Here is a 25446-nt window from a genome sequence, read left to right on the forward strand (position 1 = left end):
AAACATAGGAAACAGAGGTGTAGAAGTTAGACCATTTAGCCTGCTTCACCATTCAGTAAGAGCATAGCTAATTTGGTGACAGTCACAACACAATTTTCTTTTCTGCAGACTCTCTACCTCCTCTTGTCAACTTACTTTCCTAACCATCTCAGTGACATCAGCAAATGTAGCCACATTTCATGGATAGATAACTGATGGAACTCGACTAGTTAGAGCTTGCCAACCTGAAGAAGATAATTTATCCCTATTTTCTGCTTCCTGTTAGCATTCTGTGCTCAGTTCAACAAACTTTGGTGTGACACTTTATTAAATGCTTTTGAAAAGGCAAGAACACATCTACTGGTCCTCTCTATCCACCGTGAACATTACATCTTCAACTCTTATAGATTAGTTAAACATGATTTCTGTTTTACAAAGCCATGTTGCTCTGCTTGATTGCACGTGATTTTCTAAGTATCCTGTAAAAACCTCCTTAATAATAGTTTAAGCATTTTCCCTATGACTATATGGAGACAGCTGTTGGGTAAATTGTATCACTTTAACTGTAGCTGAAAAATGTGTTGCTGGAAAAGCGCAGCAGGTCAGGCAGCATCCAAGGAGCAGGAGAATCGATGTTTCGGGCATAAGCCCTTCTTCAGATTCCTGAAGAAGGGCTTATACCCGAAACGTCGATTTTCCTGCTCCTTGGATGCTGCCTGACCTGCTGCGCTTTTCCAGCAACACATTTTTCAGCTCTGATCTCCAGCATCTGCAGCCCTCACTTTCTCCTCACTTTAACTGTAGAAGCATTTTGATCAATTACTCCTGTAGAATAAAAAAAATCAAAGATTACAAGATTGTCTCCAACTGTGATGTGTTTTTCTTTCTCTCCTGTAGAAAAATGCAGTAATTGAAAGTCTGCAGGAACAGGTTAATAATGTAAAGGATAAATTGGTGCAATTAATGACACCAGATTGCACAGAAGAGTTTATGGATTACATTTCCACATCAGGATCCAAGACAGCACATTACACTTTGATTAATTCTGAGGTCAAAAGTCATAACACAGCAACAAAAGATCCAGAAAGCGAAAAACCTTTGTCAGGCAAACAGACAAATCTAGATCAGACTTTTGGTTCACAGCAGGACCTTAAACCTTTGTCACTGCAGAGTAATTTCCACAAAATCATGGGAGATTCTAAGAATGCCTTAGACTCAACTTTGTGTCCTCAAAAAAGGCCAGAAAATGTAATAAATTATCAGAGTTCTCATAAAAGCGCTCAGAACCATCCAGGGCAGCCAGAAAATTCTGAGATTAATCCAGAAGATTTTTCAAATTCATGTGATACCTCAGAAAAAGTGTCAGAAGTTCAGACAAATGACTGTGCGAAAATGACTCCACAACCAACAGGTCAGAACCTGGTCTCCTCTGCAATCCATCCATCAATTAGATCCCGGTTGATTGAATGTGCTTCTGTCAAGGATGCAACAAAAATGATTAAAAACAATTACGTGAGTAGTGAGAAACTGCAAGAGATTCTACAAGAGCTAAATGTCAATGCTGTCACCTCAGTTGGCTTACCAGAGAGACCAAGACAAATGCTACAGAATTGTCCACTTGAACAGTGTACCCAGAGAGCTGAGCAATTAAACCATTGCTATCATAGTATTTCTCCATATATGGTGAGGCAAAGGAAACCACCTTTCTATTCAATAACGGGTTCACCTCATCATTATTTTCCATACTCAAAAGCTCGACGGATCAAATGCCTGGTTAATGAAAATGTAAGTAGGGATACAATAATTCCTGAGACTATTCGACTGGAAAGCATTCACCACAAAAGATTAACTGATGAAAACAGACCTACAAGTCTCTCAGCAGCTCTAAGCTCAGTGAAGAAACTGGATGCACTGTCTGACAGCAATCAACTGTATGCCAAAAAAGACCAAAAACATGGTGACATATACTATTCAACTTTAGAAGGGAAACATATTATGAAACCGTATTCAGACCTTGATGTAACGAAAGCACACTTACGCGTTGAAGAAAGTGAAGTAGGTGGTAAAGATGGAGCTTTTCAAATTTACCAATATGATTACTCAGACTCCGAATCAAGTAGCTCAGATGAAACTTTTTGCTGTTACCACAGGGCATGCTGTGAAGCATGCTGTCGAGGCTCATACAATTCTAGTACTTCAGAAACCTCAGATAGTGAACAATATAATCCATCATTCAATTGGCCACAAAAACGTTTTCGTAATCATCCAATTGTTAATTTTAAAGAGGACTTAAAACCCACGTTTGTATGACCAATTGAAGGAACTTGAAAGATTTCCACATGCACCATATAAATTCTGTTTTGTCTGCAAGATTATGTTTTCTCTGTGGTTAGTATATCATTCTGTTCTTTTTATAATGAGGGACAGTGAATCTCTGTTACTGGAGTGTCCTTCCCTATTTGCAAGGTTGTTTTTGATAATATTTCTTAAAATGCTTGAATGTAGGATTCCTCTATACAGAAAAAGTACAAATTTATCCAATGGTTCAAACACACTTGCCACTTGCAATTATATTCTCAGTACCTGAAACGTAATTGTTTTACATCTGAAGAAATCTCATTTAGCTTCTTAGGAGATTGATTATCTATGGTCAGATTTCATCTTCTGCTGAGGACTTGAGAACACTCATACAGTTTAACCAAACGAATGGGACAGATATTAAATAAACAGATGTTACATTATATTGATACCAGAACTGTTAAGATGGGGGATCATATTGCCCCCTTCTTCACAGAGACATATGATTTTTCTCTGAAGCCACTTATCTGTTGAATTTAGAACTTTCATGTACTAGTTGTCCTATTATAGCAGTACATAAATGGAAGCTTGTACAAAACCCATGTACTTAAAGAATAATATCATGGTAATTTATCAGCAGATTAGACTTTTTAAATTAGAACTTTTGCTTTAAGTATAAAATGCTGATTTAATATCATATAGTCTAAGATTTAAAAAAACTAAAACATTTTCTATGATAGTATATTGGTGTGAACTATTCCCTAAAAATAAGAGCTTGCCAGACTGCTTAGGTATGTGTATCAATGTTGTTAACCTTTACCTATGAATTACTCCATAGAGCTAATTCTCATTGAATTAGCAATATAGGCATTTATTTATTCTCCTATTTGGTGGCAGCTTCTTGCAAAACTACCAACTTAAGATTGAACTATTTTTAAAAAATCAATGGATACAATAGAAAATAAGAACTATGTCATTGGATAGTCATAAGAAATAGGTGCAAGAATAGACCATTCAGCCCCTTGAGCTTGCTCCAACTTTCAGTAAGTTCATACCTAACCTATTGTGACCTCAATACCACTTTTCTGCCTGACTCTGTAATCCACGATTTCCTTGTCAATCAGAATTCTGTTGAACTCAGTCTGAAACATACTCAATGATCCAGCTTCCAAAGCTCTCTACGGAATGGAACTTTCAAACACGAAAATCCCACTTAAGAGAAGAAATTCCTCAGCATCGCCACCTTAAATGGGAGAAATCATATTTTAACCTGTACCTTGTAACTTTGGAAACACATCCCCAATGAGATGAAACATTTTCTCAGCATCTATTTTGTCAGATCCTCTTAGAATCTTATGTTTCACAAGATCATCATTGTACTTACTACCATGCAATGAGTAAGTCCTTGCCTTGTAAGTCTTCTCAAAATACATCACCTCACACTTTAAGATTAAATTCCATTTGCCACTATTCAGCCCATCTGACCTGCTTAGCTATATTGTCAGCTAATCTAAAGCTTTCCTGCTCACTATTTACCACACCATGAATTTTCAGATCATCTGCAAATCTACTGAACATACATTCCATATTCATTTCTAGATCATTAAAGACAAACAGCAAAGAACAAGCACCAAACCCTGTGGTACACCACTATACACCAGTCATAAATTATGAAATATCTCCTTGAATATCTGCCACTATTTATCTACTACCTTACATTTTAATCTATTTACCAGTCCACTTTAGCCAGTCTGTTTTCATTCCCGATACTTAACTTCAAAGTTTAAGACACTAGTTAAGAATTTACATTTTTCACTTTCAAACAATGTGAAATTCCATCAGGTTTCAATCACTCTTGCCTAGCAGATCCTTTATGATGATAAGTTTAATTAATACTCTGATTACAAATAACCAAGTCCATTGGTAACAATGGGTATTAATATTGCCAATAGCTAAAAGATTCAATCCCCAAAACAGTTGAGGTAGTTTTTAGAACCTGCCTCTTCTTACCAATCCATTGTGATAGGAGAAAGTGAGGACTGCAGATGCTGGATTCTTCAGGAATCTGACTGGATGTCCATGGTGAAGATAAGGACCATGTTCACCATGGATATCTAGTCATTCCTGAAGAAGGGCTCATGCCCAAAACGTCGATTCTCCTGACCTGCTGCGCTTTTCTAGCAATCTATTGTGATATCATGGTATAATGATTAACAATCTTCAGACATTATATGATGAGCGGGAGAGAATTGTTTTGAACTGTAACAGTAGACACACTGTAACCTAAATGATACCTCAAAAAAATTGAATATTATGTCTTTGCTCTTACATTTGACAAAAGCAAAATGTCAGGAAGAAAGTGACAAAATGAAAAGGCAAGTTTGGAAGAGTACATATCCATTTTACATGCTGTCACAACTGAATTTCACTTCCAATCTTATAAGACCCAGAATAAAATTTGCCCTTTAGTGCATATTCTAACTTATTTCTGATCATTAAAGATAAGTCACTTCTAGATGTGTTTCTCCAAACTGAAGAATTTTATCATCTTGAATATACTTTCGCTATTTCTTTTGCCCGAAGGAGCTATTTCATGTTGCCAGTATTCATTATTCAGCCGTCTATCTATATTTTAGCCCTCTCTGCAAACCTATCTTTGAATTTCTCAACTCCCTGAACCTATCCCCAATATACATGCCTTTTTCCCCAGTTTGGTCTCATCAGAAAATGTTGATGCAATCCTTCCAGTGTCAGGAGCAGCTATATAAATAAATTGGAAACAGAGGCCTGACACATCAATTGATTACACGAATGAAAAGTGAAAATCTGAAAATGCCATTTCTGTTGTCTCACTGTGCTTTGTTCTGTCAATGAAGTAAAAACGAACAATTTTCTTGTTTTTGCACCACATCAACAGTAGACAGGAAATTACTATGTTACCTTGTCTTAATGAGTGTGACCAGAGATTAAGTAATAAAAGGAAGTATGTGCTAACAGTCTGTAAATAGTTTCTGAATGACAATGTAACTGTTAAAATGCTGAAAAACAAATTTATGAAAACATGAATTCAACTGAATATCCTAACTAGTCTTGTGATGCAGTCAGCTGTTGCTAAGATGCCTTGAAGTCCTTTGATGGTCTTAAAAACCTATCTTAGTATGAATATCATTTTTTTGGACTGATATGGTTCGATATAATTTTAACATAAATGATAGAAGACCAATATTCAGTTTACTTAAAACAATAATAAAGATAGAAATCTGAAACACATAAAAAGAGAGAAATTACTGGAGAAACTCAACTTTAGAAAAGGAGGAAATTAAATCTCTTTTGGAAAAAATAGGTTCACTCTAACTCTGTTTTCTCTCCACAGGTGCTGCCAGACTGGCTTGAGTTTCTCCAGCAATTTCTGTTTATGTGTACTTTAGTTAACTTACAATTTTCCTTGGGGAGAGAGTGAGGTCTGCAGATGCTGGAGATCAGGTCACTTCAGATAGATCAGCTTTCGAGCCCATGCTTAAGTCCTTATTTATGCTTAAACTGGATCAGACTTCTTTTGCTTTCATTCCTGAAGAAGGGCTTATGCCCGAAACGTCAATTCTCCTGTTCCCTGGATGCTGCCTGACCTGCTGCGCTTTTCCAGCAACACATTTTCAGCAGTTACAATTTTCCTTTACAAATGTTGGTAGAAACTCTTGCTATTTTATTTTCTATGTGGTTTCCTGTCTCTAATTTCTATTACTCTAATTTCTTTCACTTGATTAATCCTTTAGTCATTCTCTGCTGTTCTTTATATTCTGTCCAATCATCAGACATTCCTGCAAATACATGCTTTTTCCTTAAGTTTGATACTTTCCTTAACTTATTTAGTTAATCACTGATGGTTTGTCCTCACCTTGGGATTTTTATGTAGTGGGAACTTACTTATTCTGTGTATTCTGAAGTATCTCCTTGAATGTCTGCCATTGCTTTTCTATTGCAACAGTTCGATGTATTCCTTTGCCTCGCATCCCAGCTCACTTCAGATAGATCAGCTTTCGAGCCCATGCTTAAGTCCTTATTTATGCTTAAACTGGATCAGACTTCTTTTGCTTTCAAACTGAATGCATGATTCAATTATATTATGACTACTGATTCAATTATATTATGACTACTGCTATTTAGGAGTGCCTTTATTCTGAGGTTATTAATTAATTATGCCACTGTACAAAAAGGTTTCAAAAGCATTCTCTAAAATCCTCCTCTAGGGTACCAATGTCAACCTGATTTTTCCAGTTTATATGTAGATTAAAATCATCTATGATTATTTCTGACCCTTTATCACAAGCACCCAATATTTATTCTTGTATACTTTGTACCACATTGTGGTTACTGTTAGGCGAACTACATGTCACCCATACTAGTGACGTTTTTCCTTAGAAATTCTTCATTTCTACCCAGAACACTCTGGGTGAACAAAATTCTACTCAACTCTCCTCTTAGCCTTCTCCCTCTGTCCTTAAATCTAGATCCCCCCGCTTAATTGCCCCTCTACTAATGGAAAAAGTCCTTTCCTACTCCCTTTATCAAAGTCTTTCATAATCTTATGACACTTCTTTCAGATGTCCTCTCAACTTTCACTGGTCCAACTAAAACAGCATCAGCGTATACAAACTTTCCTCATAGCTTAGACCCACAAGTCCATGCAACATCCTAGTAAATTTCTATCACCTCTATCTTAAAAAATTAATATGCAGTCTCTATCACATTCTGAGGTAGAATTCCAAACTTGCAAACCCGCAGAGAAAAAAATCCCCTTCAGAAGGGACGATCCCAAATTTTTAAACAATGGTCCCTACTTTCCATGTCCACCTTATCAGGAGCATTCAGCATATTAATCAAGTCACCATTCACTCTTGTAAGCTCCACTAGATGACAAAAAAGAATAGGCAGGTAATGCAAGAGACTGTAAATGTGTCCCGCTCTCCAACCTGTATTTAGGCCTGAATAATGATGATGACAATAATGGCTGATCTGGGAAATGCAACCAGAGCCACATTTATGGCAGCACAGGTATCTCAGGTGCACAAGTGTGCAAAAGAAAGGCCAACAGTGACAGGTGATTAGATAGGTGGGTCAAGATATGAATCCAGAATGGTGTTCACTACCTGTTATAGCAGTTAGGCTATCATGTGCAAATGAATATAGTAAAAGGACTAAAACGCAGTTAAATGCATGGCTGGAAAATTGGTTCAGGAGGGAGGACTTTAGACTTTTGAGGCAGAGAAACAGACTCTTGGTGATGGTGATGGTGTGGCTCGGTCAGTGTGTGACCCATACAGGCTGTGTGGGTAGCACCGAATTACAGCTAATACTTAGATCTTTACATAGTGATAAGCTAGTATTTTTTGGAGGGTTTAAACCGACTTGGCAGGAACATGTAAATTAAGAGAGAATACCAGAGGCATGAAGAGTGGACAGAATTCCAGGAGAGATAGATAGCATCAGAATAAGAAATAGCAATTGAATAGCTGGGTTTGGAGGAAGAAGAAAGCACAAAGTCTAAGTCATGGTTACTGTACATGTATGTAAATGCATGAAGTTTGGGAAATAATACTAATGAGTGACAGGCACAAACTGCATGGAAATACAATTTTGGAGCTCTCAGAGACAAAGCTCAATGAAGGGCAGGATTAGGTGTCAAATATTCCTGGATACAAGTATTCGTGAACATTAGGCAAGGGAGTAAGGGGGGCACCAGGTGTGATATTGAGCTGGCAGAGAAAAAGATGTTCCAGCAAGCTCAAGGACTATTTAGCTAGAGGTAAGAAACAAAAAGGTGCAATTAAATTACTTGGTGTTATCTATGGATCACCACCTAGTGGGAAGGACATCGAAGAAGAAATTTCCAAGGAAATTAAAGAGAGGTGCAAACACAATAATGTATAATGTAATTATAATGAGACACTTTAATTATCCAATAATATACGAGGTTGGTGTTATGAGGTATTTCAGGACTAGTTGAGATTTATCAAATGATACTGAAAGAAGCAAGTTGTGGGGTGGTGGTGGTGGTGGGGGGGGGGGAGAGTGGAGAAGCCAACTTTAGTGAAGAAAGATTACACCTGAACCAGACAAATTCAAATGAAATATTTTCCTTAAAAGGGGAACAAAATGACAAACAAGATCAAAATTCCTTGGAGGATGAAAGACAGGAAGTCAAAGATGAAGCACAAAAAAGTATGCTTATAACAGACCACAGTTCAGAACCAGATGAATATAGAATGTTAGCAGAATTGAAAAGAAAAATTAGAAAAGCAAAGTGACAATACAAGAAGAGCCTGTTAATTAATAAGAGAGAATCCAAAAGCTTTCTTCAGTATATAAATAGTAAAATGGTAGTAAGAGAATAAATGGGATCATTTTAAAAAAAAATAGATCCTCGAGGAGAGAATGTCTGGATTACTCCTAATGCTAGTGAGAGTGGGAATAGGAGGATAGAGCAGATGAATGTGTGGCTGAGAGGCTGATGCATGAGAGAAGAATTCACAATTTTGGATCATTGGAATCTCTTGTGGGGCAGAAGTGAACTGTATAAGAAGGTTGGATTGTACCTGAATAAGAAGGGGACTAATATACTGGAAGAGATTTGCGACAGCTGCTTAGGAGGATTTAAATTTGTAAAGGGTGTATGGGTTGGTGGTGTAGGTGGAAGAGACCCAGGAAGATAGTGAGGAAAGAGATCAGTTTGAGACAGATACAGTTGGGAAAAAGCAGCAAGTCAAACTCTGGGCAGGCAGGCAGGTACAAAGAGAAGAACAAGGTAGGTCTGATAAATTAAACTACTTATTTCAATGTAAGAGATCTAACGGGTAAAGCAGGTGAACTCAGGGCATGATTGGGAACAAGAGACTGGGATTGCTTAGCAACTACAGAGACTTGGCTTAGGGATAGACAGCTTAATGTTCCAGGGTATAGATCCTATAGGAAGGACAGCAAGGGAGGCGAGAGAGGAAGGGGGTGAAGAGGGTGTTTTTTTTTTTAAGTAGGGATAATATTATGGCTGTACTTAGGGAGGATATTCCTGGGAATATGGTCAAGGAAGTTATTTGGATGGAACTGAGAAATAGAAAATGGATTATCACCTTTATCGGTGATTATGATAGGAGATTTTAACTTTCCAAACATAGACTGGGACTGCCATAGTGTTAAGGGTTTAGATGGAGAGAAATTTGTTAAGTGTGTGATGGATGGCAGTTATAGGAAGGGGGGCGGGGCGTCTCAGATACAGTCACATAGATAGGTTAACTCCAGGAAAGCTAAGAGATGTAAGCAGCTAGTGCAGGAGTCTTTTGTGGATATACCCATTTCAAACAGGTATGCCGTTTTCGAAAAAGTAGGGGGTGATGGATTCTCAGGGGAACGTAGCATGAACAGCCAAGTTTCTTGTATTGAGACTGGCTCTAATGCAACGAGGGGTACATCGGGTTCCAAGAGATCAATTATGTTAGGGGATTCTTTAGTCCAAGGTACAGACAGACGTTTCTGTGGCCAACAGTGAAAAAGCAGACTGGTGTGTTGCTTCTATGGTGTCAGGATCAAGGATATCTCAGAGAGGGTGCAGAATGTCCTCACGGGGGAGAGGGGCCAACAAGTGGTCATTGTCTACATTGGATTCGTAGGAAAGGAAAAGGTTGAGATCCTGAAGGGAGATTACAGACGGTTAGGCAGAAATTTAAAAAGGAGGTTCTCATGAGTAGTAATATCTGGATTACTCCCAGTGCTACGAGCTAGTAAGGGCAGGAATAGGAGGATAGAACAGATGAATGCATGGCTGAGGAGCTGGTGTATGGGAGAAAGATTCACATTTTTGGATCATTGGAATCTCTTTTGGGGTAGAAGTGACCTGTACAAGAAGGACGGATTGCACTTAAATTGGAAGGGGGCTAATATACTGGCAGGGAAATTTGCTCGAGCCGCTCAGGAGATTTTAAACTAGTAAGTGGGGGGGAAACCAGGGAGATAGTGTGGAAAGAAATCAATCTGAGCCTGATACAGTTGAGAACAGGAGCAAGTCAAACAAATAGTCAGGGCAGGCAGGGACAAGGTAGGACTAATAAACTGCATTTATTTCAATGCAAGGGACCTAACAGGGAAGGCAGATGAACTCAGGGCATAGTTAGGTACATGGGACTGGGATATCATAGCAATTACAGAAACATGGCTCAGGGATGGGTAGGACTGGCACCTTAATGTTCCAGGATACAAATGCTACAGGAAGGATAGAAAGGGAGGCAAGAGAGGAGGGGGAGAGGCATTTTTGATGAGGGATAGCATTACAGCTGTGCTGAGGGAGGATATTCCTGGAAATACATCCAGGGAAGTTATTTGGGTGGAACTGAGACATAAGAAAAGGGATGATAACCTTATTGGGATTGTATTATAGACCCCCTAATAGTCAGAGGGAAATTGAGAAACAAATTTGTGAGGAGATCTCAGCTATCTGTAAGAATAATAGGGTGGTGGTTATGGTAGGGAATTTTAACTTTCCAAACATCGACTGGGATTGCCATAGTGTCAAGGGTTTAGATGGAGAGGAATTTCTTAAGTGTGTACAAGACAATTTTCTGATTCAGTATGTGGATGTACCTAATAGAGAAGGTGCAAAACTTGACCTACTTTTGGAAATAAGGCAGGGCAGGTGACTGAGGTGTCCGTGGGGGAGCACTTTGGGGCCAGCAACCATAATTCTATTAGATTTAAAATAATGATGGAAAAGGATAGACCAGATCTAAAAGTTGAAGTTCTAAATTGGAGAAAGGCCAATTTTGATGGTATTAGGCAAGAACTTTCAAAAGCTGATTGGAGGTAGATGTTTGCAGGTAAAGGGACCGCTGGAAAATGGGAAGCCTTCAGAAATGAAATAACGAGAATCCAAAGAAAGTATATTCCTGTCAGGGTGAAAGGAAAGGCTGGTAGGTATAGGAATGCTGGATGACTAAAGAAATTGAGGGTTTGGTTAAGAAAATGAAGGAAGCATATGTAAGGTATAGACAGGATAGATCGAGTTAATCCTTAGAAGAGTATAAAGGAAGTAGGAGTATACTTAAGAGGGAAATCAGGAGGGCAAAAAGGGGACATGAGATAGGTTTGGCAAATAGAATTAAGGAGAATCCAAAGAGTTTTTACAAAGAGGGTAACTAGGGAGAGAATAGGGCCCCTCAAAGATCAGCAAGGTGGCCTTTGTGTGGAGCCACAGAAAATGGGGGAAGATACTAAATGAGTATTTTGCATCAGTATTTACTGTGGAAAAGGATATGGAAGACATAGACTGTAGGGAAATAGATAGTGACATCTTGCAAAATGTCCAGATTACAGAGGAGGACGTGCTGGATGTCTTGAAATGGGTAAAGGTGGATAAATCCCCAGGACATGATCAGGTATACCCTAGAACTCTGTGGGAAGCTAGAGAAGTGATTGCTGGGCCTCTTGCTGAGATATTTGTATCATCGATAACCACAGGTGAGGTGCCAGAAGACTAGAGGTTGGCTAACGTGGTGCCACTGTTTAAGAAGGGTGGTAAGGACAAGCCAGGGAACTATAGACCAGTGAGCCTGATGTCGGTGGTGGGCAAGTTGTTGGAGGGAATCCTGAGGGACAGGATGTACATGTATTTGGAAAGGCAAGGACTGATTGGAATGAGCTGCCAGAGGAAGTGGTGGAGGCTGATACAATTGCAACATTTAAGAGACATTTGGATGGGTATATGAATAGGAAGGGTTTGGAGGGATATAAGCCGGGTGCTGGCAGGTAGAGTTGGAATATCTGGTCGGCTTGGACGGGTTGGACTGAAGGGTTTGTTTCCATGCTGTACGTCTCTATGACTCTATGTCCCTCTGAAGAGCAATCCAGCCAGACCCATTCCCCTACATTTACCTCTGACTAATGCACCTAACACTACAGGCAATTTAGCACGGCCAATTCACCTAACCTGCACATTTTTGAACTGTGGGAGGAAACTGGAGCACCCAGAGGAAACCCACGCAGACGCGAGGAGAATGTGCAAACTCCACACAAGCAGTTGCCCAGAGGTGGGAATTGAACCCGCATCCTTTGTGCTGTGAGGCAGCAGTGCTAACCATTGAGCCACCATCCTTCAGGAATTTCACATATCTGTAGTTTGAAAAGCAACTGCTTCAAGCCTATTACGTGGTATTTATCAAGTGTCTTTTAAAAGCACATCAACCGTATTATACTAATCAACCTTCTCTGCTGCCTCAAATAACTCAATCAAGTTGTCAAATACAATTGGCCTTCAACAAATCTGCGCTGGCTTTCCTTAATGAAGTCACATTTGTCCAAGGATTATCACCTCTAAAGGCTTTCTAACCATTTTAAATGATTATGGTCCAGTTGCTAAAACAATTGGAAGCTTTACCTTGAAATCTAAACTTTCATGATCATTTTAATGACATTTAAAATTTATAACTTTTGGACTTAAATCTAAAGATAGAAAAATTTGGAATTCTGGACATCAAAAAAAATCATTTCTCTAAGACATGCCTCAACAGTTCTTGACCAACTGCTCCAGTTTACATACATTCAGCTTTCTGCTTTGTCATGTAGTTCGCTCTGCAATTGATACATGGATTTCATAGAGAACGACTAAATTTGAAAATTGTAAAGAAACAAGCTCCTGATATTTTTCTTATTCATTCGTACATCATGGGCATTGCTGGCTAAGCCAACATTAATTGCCCAGTCCTAATTGCCTTTGAGAAGCTGATCAGCTTCCTTATTCAACCACTGTGGTCCATGTGGTATATGTTGACCCAGGTTTTTTTAAAAAAAAGTTCCAGGATTTTGAACCAGTGAAGGAATAATGATATAATTCCAAGTCAGTATGACAGGTCACATTGAGCAGACAAAATTATTAGTGAAGATGCTAAATGGAGTGCTAATCAATGGTGGTTTTTGCGTTGGGTAGTGTAAAGCTTCCAGGGTTGTTGGAGATTCTTCTGCAGAAGCAACAGTGGATTTGAAATGTTAACTCTTTTCTCCCCACAGATGCTGCTAGACCTGCTGAGTTTCTTCAGCAATTTCTGTTTATCTTCAAGGTTTTCAGTATCTGGAGTTTTATTTTAATGACCATCTGCATGTTGATTCTGGAGGATTCAGAACGGTAATGTCATTGAGTGTTACAAGGTAATGCTTGGTTCTCTCCTGCTGGGGATAGTGGGAGATGACAGCGGGCATGAAAATGATTATTTTTAATAATGCTACTTATTGCAAGTTCCTGAGATAGGGTCTTAAGTGTAGGAGGGTTTATCACTTCTATATGAGGGAGATAAATATTGCTGTTTAGCCTTTAAATTAAAAAGAAAGTCTGAATAGTAGTAAAAGTACTTTTCCTGGCAGCAACTTGCACTCTTGTTGAGGCAGTAAATATTGAACTTTTTGGAGCAAAAATATTGGAAGAAATTCCAAAAAGGCTTCAGCAACTCTACACATTGGCTGTTACATCAATAATAAGTCACTATGGGATAATATACTTTTAACATAATGTGTGAATGAAGAACATCTGAGGATTGATTTGTCAAAATTGAAATGACTGGAACGCAGCAGTCAGCTATTGAACTGCATTACAAAACACATGAGACATCTCAAAGAAACTATTTGAAAAATTTGGAAAAAGATATTTGGAACTCTATCATACACTAAAAAAAAGCAGGACTATATGCAGTAACTCTGTACAATATGTTGTCATTTTGTGTTTTTTGTTTTGTTAATTTTTCATTATTATTGTATAAAAATAATTTATTTTGAAAAGGACAAATGCAAAAATCTATCATCATCTAGTAGGGTCTGTCAGGGAAGTCAGAGACCAAATGAAATAGGGAATAGGCTATGGCTAAATGCTAATTAATTGGCTGCGAAATCGACTGTGTGCATACGATAAACAAGGTTAGTTTCTTGTAGTACAATGGTAGTGTTAATGCCTCTGAACCAGGAGACCCAAATTCAAGTGATATCTGCTCTTGAGGTGTGTCAATAACACATTTCAACAGGTTGATTACTCATTCTTCATACAGGTATTTTCAACGTGTTGGAGTTTTGTAATGTGTGAGATGGAATAAAACTCAGACTAGAAAAGATACGCCTGGACTCTTTCTAATCAAGATTTCATCTCTGGGTGTCTATCAGCACACAATGATGCAAATGCTGCAAGTATCCTTGTGATACAGTTGTCAGAAGAGTCAGAGATTGGCTATCCCTTGGTCCTCGCTTTCTCTTTTTCCACCTCACAACTGAGTATACGGTATATAAGCAGCTATAGACCATTATATTGTACATTTCCTATGATCTTTACCTTTTGGTATATGTTAACATACATCAGTTGAGCCTTCGAAGACCATCTGCTTCAATAATAGAAGTGGGTGATAGGTCCACCACTATTACTCACCTGTGTAAGGTTTGGAATTAAGACATAATGCAAATTTCCTGACTTATTTTTAGAGAAAAATAAAGGTAAATATAATTGCAAATAAGATGGATTAGCTACTGAAATAACATAGCGATATAATACCAGAAAACAATCTTTATGACAACAGCTTTCCTGACTGCAGTTTCAAATTTAGATATTAACTCAGCGGTGTGTTTGTGGTGGTCTGGGCTTCATGGCATCCAATGAAGAGTTCCTATAGGTATGTCTTAAGTACACATTTCATTCCAATGTTTTGTAATTACACATTGTTGTCCTGCACGTGAATTTTCACCTGGTGCTTGTTCATATAAAGATGGCGTGCAACTGTCACATTTGCTCAATTTTGATCAAAATCAGGGGTTTTCCTTGTTGAAGTCTGTACCACAAGCTAGGTGATCAGAACGGCAGCTTGAATTAAGACTCCAGACTGACAAGGGGGAGTCCAAGATAATGGGTGAGGTTGGACTGGGATCAGAGACATGGAACAGTCCTCCTGACGGATCCAAAGGAGGACATATAGTTTGGTCAGGAGCATGGAGGAGCTGTATTGGGATGGATTTGGCACCTTGGGGCTGACTGGCATAGACAAAGTAACAAAATTAGGAGGCTGAAAACTTGTGTCAGTACTATCCATGTGTGGGTCTGTCTCAGGGTGTTGGCTGGCATAGTCGTTACAAGGATTTGTATTCACCTAAAACAATTTAATTATTCCTACTCAGAGGTTTCAGATAATGTTCTCCAACAAAGTCTAAAGGTTCAGTGATGTTCCAGAGCGATGTGTACAATGCGGGATTTTAACATTCCCCATGCTTGAAAATCCTCTCCCACCTCTCCACTGCCTCAATTTTACATGCCCTGAACCTCTGTCCAAACCCCTATCCTCCTGATAGGGGTTACCTCCTGATCCCTTCCCTTATACAACGGAGTTCACCTCCTAAACTTAGATAACCTGTTTTCACTGCATGTCTCCTTTAAATGAATGTGAATTGGCTGCCATAACATTCTCTTATGTTGCTATCTTTACCATAAAGACAGATATAATCCCAAAATGTTTTAATATCATGAATACAGATAGCATGCATATATTATAAGTAGGAATCCACCACAAAACATCATGATCAAGACCCAACACGCAACTAACATGCTGCTGACTTAATCTCCAAAGTTGAACCTGCTGTTGGGAAAATGAAATTTCAGCTTCTGCCTAATTAAGTCACACCATATACAGGAGACCCCCGTAACTGCGGGGGTACGTTCCAGGACCTACTGCGGAAGCCTGAAATCACGGATAGGAGCGGACTCATTCATTTAGATGGGAAACGTACCTTTCCAGCAGCCTCCTGGGAGTCAGAGATAATGGGTGAGGTTGAACTGGGATCAGAGGCATGGAGCATGGCGGAGGGATCCAAAGAAGGACATAGTTTGCTCAGGAGCATGGAGGTGCTGAATTGGGAAGGATTTGGCACCTTGGGGCTGACTGGAATAGACAAAGTAACAAAATTAGGAGGCTGAAAACTTGGTGTCAGTACATTCCCTATATGTTCCGTCCGTGGTACACTGCAGGTAACTGAAACTGCAGAAAACAATTCCGCGGATTCAGGGGTCACCCTGTACCATATTTCTCACCTTTGCAGACCACATAAAATCACCCCATTATCAGAGGTGAAAATTCAGGGGAGATGTAAATGAGTCATTTTGACATGATTGTTCTGTTGAAAAGGAATTAGTTTTAAACTCTTAGATTTCTTGTTTTAAATTTCTTTACTTAACTTTGAATACACAGTATAAAATGGCCAAGAATGAACATTTCAAAATGATGACAACTAGTAAAAGAAGATGTATAATTTTAGAAACAAGAAATATTAATTAACATTTAGAGAGATTGCATTGGTTATGTTGATTGGCAGAACACTTCCTGCTTTTTAAGATTTAGACTTAATATGCAAATAGCGTGTAATTTCTACAATTTGTCAGATACATTCTAATTAAGGCCCATCACGGAGGTAATCACTGCATGCACCTTCTCAACAAGATTCCCAATAGAATTCTGAGCTGCTGCCAGTCAATAATGTGCAAAATACAGGTGACTTCTCTTATCACTGCTACTTTAATGTAGTGGGCTTCTCATTAAATCACATCCCAGGGGTCCACAACCTCAGAGAACCAAAGCAAACATTCTTTACTAGTACTATATAATACTACTGTCATCGTTCATATCAAACTGCTATATATGAGTTCAAGGATGTGTATATTGACTTAACAAGAACAGTTACTATACGATGAACACAAGTATTTAATTTAGTGCCAGGAATAACACGATGATAGCACCCACTATTTATTCAACCTTGCTAAATTTGAGCTAGCCAGATCACTTATTGTTGGGAGGAAAGTGAAGGGTTAATCAATGTATTTTAATGCTATGGTTCTCTTAGTTAATTACTGCCAGCCTTTACAGAGCAGCAATGGGATGCTGCTCTGAAGCTGCAGTTCAATACCCAAGATTACATACCACTACTAACAGGTTGACAGTAGAGTTCCCATTTAGAATTCTAAAAACCCAACATTCCTTCCCCCACTCAGTTTAACAAAAAAATAAATAAAAAGTGCTGGATTGCAGAATAAAATGTCCTGTCTCTTTAAAAATTTGCAAATTGAAACAAGTAGTTAACACATGACAAGTTTTGTTTGTTGAGGTTATTAATGGCATAGTGATTATGTCACTGAACTTGCCCCAAGACAAGCCCCTTAGTTTTATCAAAGCTACTTTGTGGTGTAAGAAAAGGAATAAAACTGAACAGACTACCCATTCCTCCGAGGGTTGTGCAATCTCTCTGCCTCAGAATGTAGTGAAAATGGAGTCATGCTTACATGTTATGAGAGTTTCTGCATCTACCACCCTTACAGACAGTACAGTAGCTGTACACTAGCCCAAATCCCATGTGCTTTAATTTGATATGCAAATCTCTAATGTGGGATCCTATTGAAATCCTTCCGAAAGTCCAAGTAAGTTACATACACTGGTTTCCCTATCAACTATACCAATTACATCCTTAGAAAAATTCCAATACATTTGTCAAGCATGATTTTTCTTTTGTAATTATATGCTGACTCTGTCCAATATTGTCATTCCCCCACCCCCCAAGTGCTTTGCTATTCATTCCTTTATAACGGACACTAGCAGTTTCCCTACTGCCGACGTCTCGGTTTTCTCTCTCGCCCCTTTTAAAAATAGTGGAGTTACATTAGCTACCCTCTAATCCACAGGCACTGTTCCAGACTCTGTAGAATCAAAAATAACCATCAATGGATTCATGATTGCTTCAATAACTTCCTTAGGTATTCTGGGATGTACATTATCAAACCCTGGGGATTGTCAGTCTTTAATTCCATCAATTTTCCCAACACTACTGCTCCAAATTGAGCTAGATCATTTCAGAGGGCAGTTAAGAGTCAATCACATTGCTGTCAGTCTGGAGTCATATAGACCAGACCAGATAAGGTTGGCAGATTTCCTTCCCTGTTGGACAGTAGTGAACCAGTTGAGTTTTTCCTGACAATTCAGACTGGTTTCATTCGCATCATAAGACTCTCAATTCCAAATTTGAAATCACTATCTGCATTCCTAGAACATTACACTAATTTCTGAATTAATACTCTTGCGATAAAACCACTGGGTTACCAACTCCCGATCTTTCGTTGGCGTGATCGTTAGTTGCCATTTGCCAACCTTAGTTGCCAACATCAAAAACAGCCGGGATATTTTCTTGGTCTTGCTGCATTTGAACATGGATGGCTTCAATATCTGAGGCATTGTGAATGATGTTGGAAATTGTGCAGTCATCAGCAAACATTCTGGACTTCTGGAGGGAATGTCATTGATGAAACATTTGAAGATGCTTTGGCCAAGAACACTACCCTGAGGAATGAAAGACCTTGTGGTGCAGTAGTACAGTCCCTACCCCTAAACCAGGAGGGTACGTTCAAGTCCCACTTGTTTCAAAGCGGTGTAATAACATCTCTGAAAGGTTGATTTGAAAATATCTACCCTCAGGAATGTCTGCCAAGATGTCCAGGAGCTGAGGTGAGCAAACAGCCAAAAATCATAACATCAAAAACAAAAACTGCCGGGGAAACTCAGCAGATCTGGCAGCATCAGTGGGGAGAGAGAGAGAGAGAGAGAGAGAGAGAGAGCAGAGTTAATGTTTCGGGTCCAGTGACCATTCTTAAGAATTAAAAGTGCATCTTTTTTGCTTGGTATTACTTAGCAAGCTGGTTAGCACTGCTGCCTCACAGCGCCAGAGACCCGGGTTCAATTCCCGCCTCAGGCGACTGACTGTGTGGAGTTTGCACGTTCTCCCCGTGTCTGCGTGGGTTTCCTCCGGGTGCTCCGGTTTCCTCCCACAGTCCAAAGATGTGCAGGGTCAGGTGAATTGGCTATACTAAATTGCCCGTAGTATTAGATAAGGGGTAAATGTAGGGGTATGGGTGGGTTTCGCTTCGGCGGGTCGGTGTGGACTTGTTGGGCCGAAGGGCCTGTTTCCACACTGTAATCTAATCTAATCTAATCTAATCTAATCTAATCTAATCTAATCTAATCTACTCTAACCAAAGGGAAGTTTTCACCATGATTCCCATTGACTCCAGTTTTGACAGGACAACTTTGTTGTCCAGACAGTATTTAATAAGGAGTCATCAAAAGGTTATTGCAGAAAATAAAAAGGTGATGGTACAGGAGGTAATATTTTGGCACGGATAGAAGATTGACTAGGTAGCATGAAGGTGATGGTAGATTTAAGTGAGTCTTTTTCGAGTTGGCAAGATATAATGAGTAGTGTGCCATAGGGATCAATAATGGGGACTCAGCTTTTCACAATTTATATCAATCAATTTGCATAATGGGAATCAAGCTATGGTTACAATAGATGGGTTGTAACTCTGCCTTGACATTTGGTTTAAAAAAAAGACATACAAATATATGAACACATGAATTAGGACCAGGTAAAAAGCTACTCGACCCTTTGAGCCTTATTCTGCAGTTCAATAAGGTCATGGCTGATCTGATTGTAACCTCAAATCCATATTCCTGCCTATCAACCTCCACCAATAAAGTTACACTGTTCTTCAGTATGTTTATGGATAGGTAATGAGAAAACCTCCATTGCAGCGTTTTTAAATTGGATAAATAATTAACTGAATTGGATTGCAGAAATCTTTGCTAAGTATTGCTTTCTTCCTTTCAATCTATTTTCCACATTCATTCATTGTTTAAATGATGACTAAAAAGTAAGATGGCAGAAATCATACATTGAAATGGGAAAAATGTATATTTTCAAAGCAAATTCTCCTTACAGTGTGTTCATGATTCGAGTCAGACTATGGTTAGGTACTCTATTGCAAAAAGGGAGCAAAGATTATATCGCAAAACAAACTGAGCTGGTTTCTAGCATTTAGAGAGTACGTTACCTAACTGTATAAACATTGGAGTTGGAAACCATTGACAACAGCATAATGATAGATCTTTGAAAAAAGTAAATCAACTCTTAAAAAGAAAGAAAATAAAGGAAATAAAAACACATCTCTATGTAGAATTTTAAGCAGGAGTTGCAAATAGTTTGTGACCACATCAAGTGCAAATATATTTAAATTGACTCTTTTTCAACATTGAGCTTTTGAAATATTTTGGTATTATTTGCCACCAAGGTAATATTTATGTAATGCACATGTTCGCATTTTATCATACTTGTAAATCAATTATTTATTTGTTTCCAAGATTACGATCATGAGAAACTGAAACCTCAGAGATCCTCCCTCCATTTTACCAGGGGTGGGGGAAAGTCATATCTGGCTATGATCCCTCCTGCAGCTAAATTTTGCAGTCATTGCGCATCAGAATAATATTCCACACCCAGTTTTCCAAGCAATCCAGTCAATACATATTTAATAATGCACATAATGGATGCTTTTATGATAGATGTGATAGCTTGAGTAATCCACTCCACCCTTGTGCATAAAATGGATTTCCCAATGGAGATGGAGTGTCAATCAAAAGGGCTTAATTCTGCTTTCTGCTGCTGCTATTCCCTTTGATATAATACAGGGCAAAATTGCATTCTTTATAGTGTCAGTTTATTTTGTTACTGTCATTTGTCCTGCACTAATAAATAAAAACTATTTTTTGTGAAAGCTTGATTAAAAAGTATAAATCATTGCTATTAAACTGATAATTCAAAAATGAGAGTATTATGAAAGATAAATAGGAAAATTAGTGAATGAAGAATTCAGATCAGAGTTGTGATTTACTGAGAAACCCTGGTGAGGCATATACTAAATAATTGCAGTTGCACATTACTGGTTGGTGTTAAATACTACAGAAGTGGACTACAAACCTAGTCAATTATCAGAGCATGATAACCAATATGGCATTTTCAGTTCCATTCAAATCATGAGGACCAGTAACAAATCATGGTGCTTTGAAATGCCTGATTTATGATTTGGAGTTTCCGATGTTGGACTGGGGTGTACAAAGTTAAAAATCACACAACACCAGGTTACAGTCCAACAGGTTTAATTGGAGGCACTAGCTTTCGGATCACAGCTCCTTCATCATGTGGTTGTGGAGTACACAATTTTGTTATAAATTCTGTGTCTTACAATCGTGTACTCCACAACCACATGATAAAAGGAGCAGCGCTCAGAAAGCTAGTGCTTCCAATTAAACCTGTTGGATTATAACCTGGTGTTATGATTTTTAACCTGATTTATGACTATAGGATTTCAATAATGATTGATTAAGGAGCGGATTGGTGGCTCAGCAGTCAGCACAGCTGGGTCACAGCACCAGCACCCCAGGTTTGATTCCAGCCTCAGGCATGAGTTTGTGTGGAATTTGTACATTCTCACCTGTTTGTGAAGATTTCCTCCCATAGTCCAAAGATGTGCAGGTTAGGTGGATTAAGCCATTGGAAATGGAAGGTTACAGGGATAGAGTAGGAGGGTGGGTCTGGGTGGGATGCTCTTCAGATGATCAGTGTGGACTCAATGGGATGAATCCCCAGCTTCTAGACTGTTGGGATTATACGATACTATATCCAGTTGGGAATGGTGGTGGACAATCAAGCAACTCACTGGAGAATGGGACATCACAAATATCCCCAATCTCAATGATGGAGAGCCCAGTACATCATTGCAAAAGATAAGGCTGAAGCAACAGTCTGAAGCCAGAAGTGCCGAGTGGATGGTCTATTTTAGCCTGCTCCAGTATTCCCCAGCATCACAGGCGCTGGTCTTCAGCCAGTTCAATTCATTCCACATAATGTCAGGAGGCAGTTGGAGGCACTATATACTGAAAAGGTAATGGGCCCTGACCACATTCCAGCAATAATACTAAAGACTTGTGCTCCAGAACTTGCCGCTACCCTAGTCAAGTTGCTCGAGTACAAATGAAACATAGGCACCTACCCGACAATTTGAAAAAAATTGCCCAAATCTGATTGATACAAAATTGCAAGACAAATCCACCCTGCCAATTACCACCCCATCAGTCTACTCTCGATCAACAATAATGTGATGATAGGTGTCATCAGTGCTATCAAGCAGCACTTGCTCAGGTGACCCCCAGTTTGGGTTCCACCAGGGCCTCTCAGCTCCTCACCTCATTACAGCCTTGGTTCAAACATGGACAAAACATTTGAATTATCTAGGTGACAAGAGAGTCACTGCCGTTGACATCAAGGCCACATTTGACCGAGAGTGGCATCACGGAATCCTAGCAAAATTAGAATCAATGAGTATCAGGGGCAAATTCTCAGATGTTTGGAGTTATACCTGGTTCATGGGAAGGTGGTTGTGGTTGGTGGTGGTGGTGGAGGGGCGTGGGGGAGGTGTTGATGGGGGTGTCATCTTAGCTCCAGGGCATCTCTGCAGGAATTACTCAGGGTAGTGTCCTATACCCAACCATCATAAACTCAGAAGTTGGAATGTTAACCAATAATTGTATAATGTTCAGCACTATCCTCGACTCCTCAGAAACTGAAGCAATCCATGTCCAAACACAACAAGTCATGAACAATATCCAGGTTTGTTTGAAAAGTGGTAAGTAACATATATACAACACAAATGCCAAGCAACAACCATCTCCAATAAGTGATAATCTAACTACCAACCTTTAACAGTCAAAGCTGATATTATCACTATCAACATCCTGGGGTTACTAGTGACCAGAGGCTCAACTGGACTCGCCAAATAAACAGTAGCTACAAGAGCTGGTCAGAGACCAGGAATACTGCAGCAGGCAACTCATCTCCTCACTCCCCAAAGTACATCCACCATCTACAAGCCACAAGTGAGGAGTGTGATGGAATACTCTCCCTCCACCCCCCCACCCCCTTGTCTAAACAAGTGCAGCTCCAACAATGCACAAAAAAGCTTGACACCATCCAGGACAAAACAGTCCACTTAGTTGTTTGTGGATGTGGTGCCATTCAGTCACTTCACCACTGATGCTCATGACCTGCACTGTCTACTATCTACAAGATGCAGTGCAGAAATCCACCAAAGATTCTTAGATCTTCTTATTGACTCTGCTTGGTGACTGGTGACTTCCCCCCCCTCCTGCCCAACTCACTGAAAGCATTTTCACCACGAAATATAAGCTTGATATCCGCCCAACTCACTGAAAATGTTTTCACCACAAAATATAAGCTTTATATCATCACAAATGTAAATCACAAGATTTAAAATGTACTGAAGTGTAACATCTGTAGTATGTCTAAATGCTCCAATGTGCAATAATAGTAAGGCTACACCAAGAATACTGTGTACACTTTGGTCTCCATATTTAAAGAGGGCAATATTTTGCATTAAAGGCTGTCAGAGAAGGTTTCCTCAGTTGATTCCTGGAATAAAGGGAGGAAGAGGAGAAAAGAACACAACCAGTGGTGGATACCAGAGGAGTGGTTTAGCAGTTTGGGCCTACATCAGATGTATTTTAAAACTGCCAAATTTTCCACAAACATTAACAATTTCTTATCCTTTTTAAAGAGTTTTCCTTGTAACTCAAAAGTTGTTGAAATATTTTTGTATGTTTTAGAATTTCCAAGAATGAGAGGTAATCATTTTGAAACAAAACATTCGGAGGGGGGTTGACAGGGTCGATGCTGAAAGGTTGTTTACCACCATACAGGAATTTAGAACTTGGGAGCACAGTTACAAAAGAAGAGGCCTTCCACTTAAGATGGAGTGGAAGTTGTATTTCTTCTCTCAGATAGTCAATTAACCATTGGAGAAAGTGGGGACTGCAGATGCTGGAGATCAGAGCTGAAAATGTGTTGCTGGAAAAGCGCAGCAGGTCAGGCAGCATCCAAGGAGCAGGAGAATCGACATTTCGGGCAGGAGCCCTTCTTCAGGAATTCCTGAAGGGCTCATGCCCGAAACGTCGATTCTCCTGCTCCTTCGATGCTGCCTGACCTGCTGCGCTTTTCCAATCAACCATTGGAGTTTGTTACATCACAAAGCAATTAAATACATTCAATAGATTCCATCTACAAAGAAGTCAAGAGGACAGGCACAAAAACGGAGGTAAGGCCATAATCAAATTAGTCGCAATTTCATTGAATGGTGAAGTAGTCTCAAGAAGCCAAATGGCCAACGCCTACTCACATTTACATAAGAGATTAAGAAATAGGTCTGTTACTTAGAAAAAGAGAATTAGAACACAACCAGAGGCAACGGATTGTCCTGGGCAAAGGCACAGCAAACACATTAAGATTCTTGGAGGAGGGAAATTTTACACACTTGGGCAATCACTGAGAAATATTGTGGATACCGGGAGGATGTTTCTTCTTGTGAGAGAGCCTATATCTATGCAACCTAGTCTAAGAATAACAGGTCTTCCTTTCAATATAAAGGTGAATTTTTTACCCCGCTGTGTTATTAGCCTGTGGAATTCTCTTCTCCAGAAAGTAGTGATGGATTGGTCATTGAATTTATTCAAAGCTGAGTAAGATAGAGTTTTGATTTGCAAGGGCATCAAGAGTTATGGGCGTGGACTGAAAATTGATGTAGAGACCATAACCAGATCAGCTGTGATCTTACTGAATGATGGAGCCTGCTCAAAAAGGGCCAACAGCCTACATTTCAATAGCAGCAAAATAAGTTAGAACTGTCAGTCTCAGATTGGTATAAAAACCAAAAGTGATGGAGAAACTTAGTAAGTCTGGCATCATTTGTCAAGAAAGAAAGAGAGTTAGAGGGGACCCATTTTCTCCTTTTCACGCCTTCATTTACACCCATTTTCCATCTCCATATCTCCTTTACTATCATTATTATTCTCTTTGCTTTTTCCTCTGAGCACACTTACAATCTGCTCCATTTTCTCCTCCTTCCCCTCTGTCAATAGCATAAAACCAATATTTTCCAGTGCCTTTTAGTTGCAGAGTCAGACATTAACTTTGTTTCTCCCTCTACAGGTGCTGTCAGACCGGAGTTTCTCCAGCAAGTTTAGTTTTTATTTCAGATTTCAAGCATCAAGAGTATTTTGCTTTTGTTAAAAATCACACAACACCAGGTTATAGTCCAACAGGTTTAATTGGAAGCACACTAGCTAGTGTGCTTCCAATGAAACCTGTTGGACTATAACCTGGTGTTGTGTGATTTTTAACTTTGTACACCCCAGTCCAACACCGGCATCTCCAAATCATTGCTTTTGT

At 39.2% G+C, this 25446-nt stretch overlaps 1 protein-coding gene and 1 long non-coding RNA gene across 8 annotated transcripts in view; one reads left to right on the forward strand and one right to left on the reverse strand.

Annotated features, from left to right (window-relative positions):
* The window catches only part of gpr156 (G protein-coupled receptor 156), a 67005-nt gene extending 64669 nt beyond the window's left edge, over window positions 1–2336 (forward strand). For both annotated transcript variants that reach the window (XM_087992731.1, XM_043701532.2), the window contains one exon: window positions 877–2336. In XM_087992731.1, the coding sequence (XP_087848857.1) occupies window positions 877–2289 (1413 nt within the window). In that variant the 3' untranslated portion in view covers window positions 2290–2336. The remainder of the gene's footprint in view (window positions 1–876) is intronic.
* The window catches only part of LOC148148529 (uncharacterized), a 197298-nt gene that overhangs the window by 139516 nt on the left and 32336 nt on the right, over window positions 1–25446 (reverse strand). For all 6 annotated transcript variants that reach the window (XR_015758844.1, XR_015758843.1, XR_015758842.1 and 3 more), the window contains exons 2-3: window positions 16066–16217; window positions 1329–1453 (exon numbers count right to left, since the gene is read on the reverse strand). This is a non-coding gene — a long non-coding RNA (uncharacterized LOC148148529). The remainder of the gene's footprint in view (window positions 1–1328; window positions 1454–16065; window positions 16218–25446) is intronic.

The sequence above is a fragment of the Chiloscyllium plagiosum genome, unplaced genomic scaffold (genome assembly GCF_037043375.1).
Source record: "Chiloscyllium plagiosum isolate Xiang-an unplaced genomic scaffold, Cpla_swu_hap1 HiC_scaffold_12, whole genome shotgun sequence".
Taxonomy (NCBI): Eukaryota; Metazoa; Chordata; class Chondrichthyes; order Orectolobiformes; family Hemiscylliidae; genus Chiloscyllium; species Chiloscyllium plagiosum.